The sequence below is a fragment of the Apis dorsata genome, unplaced genomic scaffold (assembly GCF_000469605.1).
Source record: "Apis dorsata unplaced genomic scaffold, Apis dorsata 1.3 scaffold_1081, whole genome shotgun sequence".
Taxonomy (NCBI): Eukaryota; Metazoa; Arthropoda; class Insecta; order Hymenoptera; family Apidae; genus Apis; species Apis dorsata.
In genome coordinates, this window is record NW_006264179.1 from 184,177 (window position 1) to 196,150 (window position 11,974).

The 11,974-nt window shown below is 20.6% G+C and overlaps 1 protein-coding gene across 1 annotated transcript; it reads right to left on the reverse strand.

Moving 5' to 3' along the window:
• Positions 1–4,461: 4,461 nt before the first annotated feature.
• LOC116186644 lies at positions 4,462–11,080 on the reverse strand. The gene is made up of 5 exons (XM_031514586.1): positions 11,025–11,080; positions 10,377–10,629; positions 10,242–10,310; positions 4,680–4,766; positions 4,462–4,625 (listed from the first exon to the last, which is right to left on the reverse strand). Exons 1-5 carry the CDS (start codon positions 11,078–11,080, stop codon positions 4,524–4,526), a joined length of 567 nt encoding a protein of 188 aa, XP_031370446.1. The 3' UTR covers positions 4,462–4,523.
• Between the last annotated feature and the right edge of the window lie 894 nt (positions 11,081–11,974).

Sequence of the window (11,974 nt, forward strand, 5' to 3'; positions counted from 1 at the left end):
AATAATAAATAATAATCGAAATAATTTTATTTAAAGAAATTAATGTGAATAAAAAAAATCTAATATGCAATAGTAATGTGAAAAAGAAAAATACAATGTTTATTTGACTTTTTTGGTAGATATAAGATAATGGCATTAGTATTATATTAAAATAGATATAAAATAGATATTGAATTTCAATTTTTTTGTTTAGTAATCTCATATCGGAAAAAAAATTGAATAAAAAATATTGAATTTAAGTGAAATAGAAACAAAAGTTTTTCATTGATTCTTCTATTGGTCTATGAATTTCAAATTGATTCAAGTATTATCATTAATAACTTTCTTGTACATGTGAGGATGAGCAAGTTTATGTGTAAAAAAATACATTCAACTTTTCTAATCTGAAATTTTATATGAGTGTGTTTTGATTTGCTCCTATGAATTTCGCTAAATAGGCAGATTGAATGTCATACAACAATTCAACTATGGATTTAAATAATATGTTTGTACCATAGAATAATTTATTTAAATTTATATAAAGTGGCGTATATGTTAATTTTGGAATTTATTAAAATTTATTCGAAGTAAGATTTTGTTAAATAAGAAGTTACATAATACGTATATTATATTACATTACATTATAATTCATTTGTATATTAAAATTCATTTGAAATAATCAATTGTATATAAAAAAAGTATCAGTATATTTATTTTTATCGAAGGGCTCTGTTACGCAAACGACATTACAATATGTATAACTGCTGCGCATCCAGATGAGCATTCTTGTTTTTTCGCTGTCTTGCTCTATCTAATATAAACTTAAAATGCTCATAACTCATTAAGCCTTATCAGATATATGTGTATATGAACTTTTTTCATCGTTTTGATGTCTAGAATCTCCAAAGATGTCCCACATTTTTATTAACATTCTGTATATTTCATATAGTTACTATGATATTATGTAACTATTTTATAATGTAATCGGTAAATTTTTTTCTTAATAGTTTATGTGATCTAATCATATGTATGCTATGTGTGATTTGATTAAATTATTTTTCATTATGTTTTATCCAATTGTTTATTTTGTTGATTTAAAATTTATTTCTTTACGTCACACATTTTAAAAGTTATTATTATACCTGTTTGGCCTGAATTATATTTATGAAGTTTATTATTCCTTTTGTTTTATTCATTAGTTTTTATATTTTTTAATTTATATTTTCTTCTAAATATATTTTAAATAGGTTTCAGTTTGTTCTATTGTTGTACAAATATAATGTTAACATTCGTTTAAGAACATATTACATATTACTTCTGTATTTTTATTAGTCAATTTTTTATTTTTGAAGAGAATAACTTTAGACCATGGTTTTTAATAGAGAAAAATATTTCTTTTTGAATTATTTTCGAAATACTTAAGTATCATAAACCATTGTTTCTATATCATAACTATTTCGCCATTCTTGTTTAAAGCATATTGTAGAATGTTTTTGAGATTTGAATTTGAGATTTGAATTTTATTTCTTAATGTAGAAAATAATCTTTGTAGTTATTTTCTTATTGTACTTTATAATTAGTAAATTGACATATATAGTATTTTACATTATTTATTGACATATACAGAAGTTCTATTAATTCCTACTATATCTGTATGTTTGATAATAGAATCAATTAAGATTTGTTTTTTTTTTCTAGATAATTGGAAAAATAATATTATATTTAATAATTTTGATTTATTGATTTTATATATTTCTTTATTGTCTTCTCTAAATTCGATGAAGAATAGCAATAACAATTATTTTTATTTTCTATTTTTATTTGGTTATATTATATATTTATATAGTTCTTTGAATTTGCCATATAATAATTATTGCATGTTTTTATTATTATTTTATTATTAACTTCTCTTGAAATGCATTCTTTTAGTAATTTTTGTAATTTTGTAGCTTCCTTTCTTTTTGAATTGATGGAAAATTTTTCTCTTTAAAAATTAAAACTAATTTGTTAAAAATCTCAACAATATGTTTGCATTATTATTTGTTTTTCTTTTAATTATTTATAAGTAAATTTGTTTTACACAATATATAAGTGCAACGATTCTAATATTTATATATTAAGTTACAAAGAAAATTTTATTATTTTGATTTTATTATTTTGATTTTAAATGTTCTATTTTTGATTAAATTAGTACAAAATTTTATTTACTTTATATATAATTTTAAAATATATTTTTCGCTCTATGAAAATATATTAATTTTATTTTCAAATTAGTTTTTCTGATTTCTCAGGGTTGAAAACATAATGGACTAGAAGCAGATTAGAGCAATTTTCCTATTCCAATTTAAACTAGATCGGAAAGCTATCAAAACAGTTTGCGATATCAATGAGGCGTTTGGTCCTGGAACCACTAACAAATATACTTGCACAATGGCGGTTTAAAAAATTTCGAAGTAGTGACGAGAGCCTTGAGACAATGAGCGCAGTGATCAGCCATCAGATGTTGACAACAATGATCTAAAGGCTCTAGTTGAAGCCAATCCTCGGGAACTTATTTCTGAATTAAGTATAACGTATACAACAATTTGTAACCATCTATAGAAAATTGGAAAAACAAAAAAGCTTGATAAGTGGATACCGCACGAAAACATAAAAAAAAATCATTTTGAAATGTCGTCTATCCTTCTCTTGCGCAATAAAAATGATACATTTCTCGAACGAATTGTAATGTACGATGAAAAATGGATTTTTTATAACAATCGGCGACAATCGGCTTAGTGGCTAGATCACGAGCTTTAAAGCTTCACAACACTTCCCAAAGCCAAAGAAGGTTTTACCAAAAAGTCATGACGACAGTCTGTGGCCGGTTTGATTTATCATAACTTTCTGAATCCTGGTGAAATCCATTACAATTGAAAAGTACTGCCGCCAAATCGACGAAATGTACAAAATGCACAAAAAAACTTCAACGTTTATGTCCAGCACTGATCCACAAAAATGATCCTATTCTTCTCCACGACAACGTCCGGCCACATATCGCCCAACCAATCCTTTGAACGAATTGGGCTACAAAATTCAATCTTATCCACTATATTTGCTAAATCTCTCGCCTACCGATACTACTTTTTCAAACACCTCGACAACTTCTTACATGAAAAATACTTCAAATCTCAGAGAAATGCTGAAACGGCATTCAATGAGTTTATCACCTCCAGAATTCTAGAATTTTATTCAATCAGAATAATAAAATTTGTTTCTCGTTGACAAAAGTGCATTGATTGCATTTTTTTTTTATTTTGATTAATAAAGTTTTGTTTGAGCTGAGATATGTGCATTTGAATTTAATAGTTAAAAACTGCAAGAATTTTCTTTCTAACCTAATAATTCTTTCTAACCTAATAATATCACATGCAAAGCAATTTAGTTTTTTCTTCTAAAATAATATTATTAAATATAATTAAGAAATAAATTCAATATCTTAATTTGGCTTATCAATTATAAATAAATATTTATATAAAAAATAATAATTTAAAATGTATTAAGGTGAATTAAAAAGAGTTTAAATTCTAATAAAAAAATTAATACTATTATTTACAGAAAAAAGTTTGTAAGATATGTTAAGTATGATAATATATCAAAAATAGATCATTTCACTCAATTTCCATTTTGTTTTTTTTAATGCAAATTTATATTGTTTAAAACTTAACTTAATGAATGATCATTTTTATATATAAATTTTATATTTTTATATTTTTATATTTTTTTTGGCCTTTCTTGTTTTTATTGGAATTCTACAAATATAATTATATAGATAATATTATATAAATTATGGATGTAGTAATTAAATTATAACATTTAACTTACATATAAGTTAATAATAATAATAAGTTTAATTATATTTATATGTTTAATTATTATATATACTTATTAATTACAAACTATTAAATAATTTATATGTACTTAACATACTTATATTGTATATAAGTATGTTAAAAAAATAAATATAAGAAACAAAATTTTAAATTTTGCATTTTAAAACTATCATAATCCAAGAATTTAAGAATTTTTGATTTACATATTTATACATTCTGAATACTATATGGTGAATACTATAATTTATATCAAATATTGTGCTGGTAAGTTAGTATTCAATTTGATTGAAGAGTGAGGACATTAAAAAAAACTATTTGTAAATTATTTGTCTCGCCAAACATAACACATATATGCTATTAGTGATAGTTAATGAATCTGATAAATTCAATTAATTATAAGAATTCTTGTGAATCGATTGTATGTTTATATAATTTAATATAATAATAAGTCTCATAAATATTTTATATATTATATATATATTATATATCTATATCAATTTTTTTATTTATTTTGTCTTCTGAAATCTTAATATTTTCTTTTTTAAAATCATACAATAAATGTTTAAAAACAAATATCAAATTGATTTTTTTTCTCCAATAATTTCTTTTTTTTGTTTAATTATAATGATTTGCTATAAAATAGATAAATCATGATCTTAGCAGTAAAAATCATTAATCTTCAATGATTGCACTATTGCTTAAAGGCTTCATCATATTTGGTGATGAACTAATTTGTACCAATACAACTAAAAAAGTCATTATACCACCAAAAATCTAGAAGTAAGATTTAATTTTTAAGTGAATAGTCAATACATTCATTTAACTCACCATTGTTGATAACTTGTTGTTAAGAATATAACCACCAGCAATAAATTTTAAAGGATGAAGAAAAATTTGTAATAAAAATTGTTGCACCTGAAATTATTCTTATTATTTTTTTGTTAACTTATTATTAATTATTTTTTATTATTAACTATATATTATTAACTATTTTTTATGATAATTTCAATCTGTAAATGAGGATCATATATTTGATATGTTTTTCCAAATAAAAACGAGAAAAAAAAATTTATACAGCATATGTAATTTTATATTCTAAACAAATAAAAAATATTAAAATAATAAAATAAATATTCAAAAAATATTAAAAAATAAAACAAATATTCTAAATAAGATCAGAATAGAAAAAATTTGTTTGAATATATAATTATTATAGCAGATAAATATATAAAATATATAAATATATAAATATATACTTTTTGACAGAGCAAAGATTAAAAATTAAGGAGAAAATATATATAGATATGTAAAATGTTTATAAAAATATGAGACACTTGTATGATGAATTTGAAATATCAAAATAATAAAAAAATTCCTATATATACACATAGACTTAAAGCTTATTGTTATTTGATGAATTAGTAAATAATAAGTATTTTAAATATATTTTTTTTTTGCCTCAGATAAATAAAAATAAAAGGATAAGATAAATGAAAAGAAAATAAAACAATAGAGTTAAAAGTATTCAATTAAATGCGTAACATCTATTATATCTTAATATTGCTTTTACAATATCTTTCAAATAAACAATGAATTTATATTCTTTTAAATACTCCATTCAATCAGTGGAATTTTAGTATAATATGGAATGTATCATATAAATATAATTTATTATTTAAGAAAAATTTATTGCAAAGAAATTATAGAAAATTGTATATTCAATCCAATATTTTATATAAATTTGTTTTAGATGAATTATTGTATAATATTTTCTTTAAATTTATAACTAAATTATTATATTCATCTGTCTATTTATTGAAATTCACAGAAGCAATGAAATTACGTTTTAAATTAATATATATTGTTATCTATTTTAAAATATATAAATAAATTAAAATTGAAATTAAAATTGAATATATTTTTTTATAACTATTTACTCGTTTTAATTATTTTATAAAATTTGCTTCATACAATTTTTTCTTTTAATTATGCTGACATGTACAAAAGAGTTATTAATTGTACTTAATCAATTATAGATTATTAAATGTATAGTAAATTAACTAAAGAATAAAAATAAAACACAATGATTGATTTAATTTTGTTTCATTAATAAATCCTAATGTTTTATATTATATAATATAAATAGAAGTCCTATAATAAGCTTATTGCACAAAATAATAATTTATATTCTTCAGAATTTCGAAGTTTCACAAATCAAACGTTTCAATAATCAACTATTTGAAAATTCACATTTTTTTATAATACTAATAGATATGGTTTATATTGCTCATTGAATTTCTTAAAAATATTTTAAATGTGTGAATTAAAACAAGATTATTTTAAAATTAAGAATTACAAAATAAAACATTTATTAATCTTTAATAAGAGATCTCAAAGTAAACAAATTAAATTTTATAAAAATATATAACAGTTAATATTTTTGTTATTGTGTTATGCTTTTATACTATTATTATATTATATTGCATTATTATACTAATAATTATTATATTATTGCCATTTAATATACCAAAAAAATGTGCATAAAGAAAAATGTTTGATTTTTTCAAATTTCATTAAAAATAATAAGAAAGTTGCAAGATGCAAGATGCAATATATATAACACTATAATATCATATTCTAAAAATGTATCAAACATGTAATTACATAATCTAAATTATATAATTATATGAAATAGAAAATAGAAAACTAAATACTGAAATAGAAAATTAAATACATGAATAGCGAACAATATCTGAACGATATCTTATAATAACGAATGATATTTTATAATGATTATTATATTGTTATTGTAAATCAATCATTTTTAAGATATTTATAAAAAATTGTTATTATTTTTATTAAGGCTAAACTGAATAACTTTGAATATTATACAAATATGTTGCTTAATATTATTTGAAGGTCTATCTAATGCCATAGAACTGTATAATCTTTTATATAATGATTTTTAAGTGAACGAATAATAGTTAATTTTAATTATTTATAACTTAATTTTTTTAACGATATGATATAATTAATTAATAATTCTAATAATTAATGATTCTAACTGTTCTAATATAAACTATATCGTTACTGAATTCTATCTGAACTATATTCTAATTGATCTGATCTAGAAAACTATGGTGGATTTTAATTTTTCTTCCAATCATTTCTTTTCGTAAAAATGCAAAGAAGGCATTAAAAGGACCAATCATATTGGAAAGTAGTTTCGAAGAATGGGTTTCGCGGGATCGTGTCGTAACATTGCGATCAAACCTTTGCGCTTGCTTCTATAGTAGTTCGTCGCATGCAAATGTATCTTGTGAGTGGCCATTGATGCTTTATCTTTGTTTAAATTGAGGATCTAGAAAGTGTTAGAGAATTATATCCGCTCATAAATTATTGTTAGACTGAATTGAAGATACTCAAAGAATTGAAAATAAAATCTCGGTTATTTAATCGCTCACAAGTTTTGGGTTTATTCATAATAACTTGTTATCCTTAATAACAATATATATTGAATTTTAGTTTTGCGTCCATTTTAATGTAAGTATCTATTACAACATATGCATTAGTATGTGATTGTCATTTATTTATTGTTTTTATAATCATTATAACAAATCATTTATAATATTATCATATCATTAAATATATAAATTACGATAAACATTCTATAATTGGTATTCAAAATATATAACGAGTGAATTAATATTATTTATTGTAGTTATTTGTTAATATTTTTATTTATTTCTTATCTATAGTATCTATAAATATCTAAGTTTGTACATTTTACGAATTTTTCAAATTTGCGAAATGCGAAAATAAAATATACATAATTTTTAGGAAAATAAAATGATCGAAATATAATGATAATGACTTTAGATATACAATTTATACATTATATAGCCATTTATTTGAATTTTCGCGAATATAATGTGCATAGAAATAATAAATGATATGTGATAGAAATAATATGTGATATAAATGATGATTGTATACGGACAGATATTATCATAAATGTATAGATGTATATATTCAGGATGTGCCCAAAATGTAAAAATATTTATTAATTGGAGATTTCTGATATAATTTTAAATATTTTTGTTTTGCAAAAATTTTCATTACTATATGTATATTCCTTTCGCTAGTTCATTTTATCAAAGTGCTATTGAACAGGATCCTGCAATAAAAATGTATATATAGCGCGGACATAGTCACACATAGTCTTCGATGTAACATTAAGATTAATTTTAATATAGTTTTATAAAGTTTTACAAATCAAATATGGCAAAAAAAAAAAATAGAAAATGTATACTTTCTATACATTCAATTCTTGTTGCATAAAATAATATAATAAATATAATAAATCATTAACAAATCATTATAATCTATAAATTTTGAATATGATGCAATTAACTTTAGTTTAATTTATAAAAAAATCAAAAAACTTATTGATAATTTATAATGATTTAAATTAAAATAAATGTTTTGAGATGTTATATCCTTTATAAAATTGAAATTTAAATGTTTCTTAATAAATTTATAGAATATTTGTTAACTATTGAAATGTGATCGATCAGTTATTTAATTAATTGTCTGCCTATATACGCGTATTTTGTTTAATCTGTGAACGTTTAAAAAAAGGATTTAAAATTTTAATGCATAAAAGTTTTAACATATGGTTATACATTACATTAAAACAATTATTTTTTATAAATTTGAAAATGAATTTTGTCCAATTAATATATATTATTCGAACCGATCTGCGCCAGTATTCTCATGACAAAATCACTCTTTAACGTAACAATTGATCTCTTTAATTCTCTCTTAGTTTGCATTTTCACGAAAAATAATGATTGGAGGAAAAGCTAAGGCTCGCCATAAATTTCTAGATGAGATCAATTAAAATATAGATCAGAGAAAATTCAGCAATGATACATTTATAAATACAATTAGCTGTAAATAGATAAATAAACCATTATTTCATTTAAAGCTTATAATATAAACTATTATACAGTTCTACGGCTGCAGATAATCCTTCGGATAATCAGTTCAGGCATCAAATTTGTGGCATGCAATATTCAAAGTCGTTCAGTTTAGATTTTAACATATACTATATATATGTATAATAATATAATCAATAGGAGAATATAAACTCGGAAACTAATAAATAATCAGTTAAAATTTTATATTTGCAATTTTACCTTAATCCATCTTTCAAAATTTGAATTCAATATACAATATACAATAATAATCGAATAATAATTAAATCATATAAATCATATTAGGTCATTATAATCATACAACTTGAACAAACAAAATTATAATGATCACGATAGTAATATTAATATTAACATCTTAAAATCTATTTTACAATTTTATAACATTATTTATTGCAATTTTTCTTAAAGATTATTCTTGTTATACATTTTAAAGTTCACTGAAATTTTATATGTGGTTTTATTATTGGATGTTGCCAGCAACATCCAACACTATTTCATAGTTGGTACGTATTTGTTTTTCTTCGATACACATATTTCAAATGTTTTGTAAATAGATATGCACAATTATGCATAATTAAATATATTCATTCAGCTAAACCTATACATTTTTATATATTACTTTCATTGTCCAGTCAATAATTCTATATTCATTTTTGTATAATTTGCGAAATATCTCTTTATGAATAAATACTAAAAATGATAATATTAGTTCACCCATTATATATTTTATGTCAACAATTTTTATATGTTTATACGTATAATTGAAAAAAAATAATTCCATGTTCAAGCATTTCATCATGGATTCATATATGTAGAGGCGAAATTCTATACTCTTTTTTTATTCCATAATTTTATTTCATAAAAAGAAGATATCGTATAAATAAATATTGTTTAAATAAACTAAATTTAAATGAATACATTTTTTTAAAATATTAATATTTTTTTTCAAAAGATCAATGAAATATTTGAAATTCAAAGTTTGAGACTATTATTCTGCGTGAATACATTACAATGCAATACAAAAATAATCTAAAAATCGCTCTTAACTTCGATTTTACGGTTATTTTTTTTTAACAAATTTCCACCCAACTCAAAATATATAGAATTCATCTTTCAAAGCCAATGCCAATTCAATGATTTTTATACTCCATATGAATAGAATTCAATGATTATATATATATATAATATTTAAAGTTTTTTGAAAATAATTAAAAAATTAAAATCTCATTGATTGTATATAAAGAAATAACGATTATTGAAATATATTATTTCAAAATCATGAAAATCAATAAAAAGAGAAGTATAATATAAAGAAATAATTTTTGGCAAAAGTAAATTTTAATTTAACTATTATATTAATCTTATTAATATATAATATATTAGATCTTACCTCATTTCTAATGGAATTATCTAAGTAGTAAATATCTATTCCTCGAAGCAAATTTGCTGTTACTTCTACCTATAAAATTTATGCATTATATTTTAATTCATATTTTATAGTAAAAAAAAATATATATAATCTTACCTCATGGTAGAATTTAGTACAATGATTATTTATAAAAATAATTTTTGTAGAATATACAAGAACCCATATTAAAGATCCTATAGTTTCTTTATCTGATAATACTTCTGATAAGTTTAATGATATTAAAGAAAAATATATGTTATAAAGTGTACATAATACTACTGAAAATTCTCCTATTAAGTCTAATAAAATTTGATAAGAATATGCTTGATTAAGTATGCGTGAAAGTTTAAAAATCTCAAAATGAATATACCTTTAATAGATAAGAAAGAAAAAAATAGATTAACAAGAAACAAAATAATAATAATTTCAGATAATTTTTAATTTATGTTCAATTCGATTTATGTGCAATATTATCATTAATAAGGAAAAAAGGCAGCTCTGGATACTTAAATAAAACAAAAAAAAAAAAAAAATATTAAGAAATTTTCAGAAAATAAATATTTCATTGAAAAGAATATTGATAATATCTAATTTGCTTGATATACATGTTGCAACTAATTTATAATTGTTTATAAGCATAGATAGTCAAGGTATTAATTTTATAAAGCTATCTATTGTTTGAGACTATCCGTCTTTCTCCTTTATTAAATAATATTACAAAATTAGAAAATTACACATTAATTATTGAGAAATTATCAAACTTACCTTGTAATTTGAAGAAGATGTTGAACAAAATATTTTCTTTGATAACAATAATCCATTACAATTATAAATTTATGAGCAATATGTGATTGTATTTTATATCTTACATTAATATCTTTTATATTTGATAATTGATATATCTCTCCTATAATTTTATTCATCTTATACAACTTGTCCTGTAAAATACTTAAAAAGATTCAAATATTATGATCTTGAAAGAAATATAAATATAATAAGTTATGAGTAAAATTATAAATTTATCTATATGTTTATAATTTTCATAAGAATAAAACAAGGATTAAAAGGATCTTATACAATTATTTAATATGATATATAAGAAAAATAAGAAAATATAATAAAGAGATAAAATTTTTTTTTCAAAAAATCTCAAAAAAAATCAAAAATTATATTTTAATTCATATAAAAATATAAACTCAATATATAACTTTAATATTTTTATTTTGATAATTTTGATTATTAATTTATTTAATTTTTATTTTGATAATTTTAATTTTATTTTTGACTATTTATGATCAAATGATTTCAAACTTATTATTGAATAATTTGTGTTCGATACAAATTATCAATTCGTTCTCAGTTTGATCATGTCTTTTTTAATTTTTTAATTTTTTTCATTAGTAGATTTTATATCATAGCGCGATAAATACGATAAAATTTAATGCAATAAATTAATATATTTTTACAGTTATAATCTTCAAAAATTTTTCTATTCCATGCCAAATTTTTCTTTCATAATTGCTGTACAATGATAATTATAAATTATACAAATCTTTGTTGACTTGTATTAATTCAACGAGAATTTCATTGAAAAATAAAAAAGATATATCACATTAAAATTTTATCTAATTTTTCAATGAATATATATGATATATTAATATCGATATTATAAAAATTAAAAAAAAATTTTAATATATTATTATATAATAATATAT

Coding starts and splice junctions, on each gene's coding strand:
- LOC116186644 (XM_031514586.1), bottom strand. CDS start 11,080: ATGGATTATTGTTATCAAAGAAAATATTTTGTTCAACATCTTCTTCAA. Junction 4,767..10,241: donor ATAATTCCATTAGAAATGAG/GTAAGATCTAAT, acceptor GAATAATTTCAG/GTGCAACAATTTTTATTACA. Junction 4,626..4,679: donor ACAACAAGTTATCAACAATG/GTGAGTTAAATG, acceptor TCTTACTTCTAG/ATTTTTGGTGGTATAATGAC.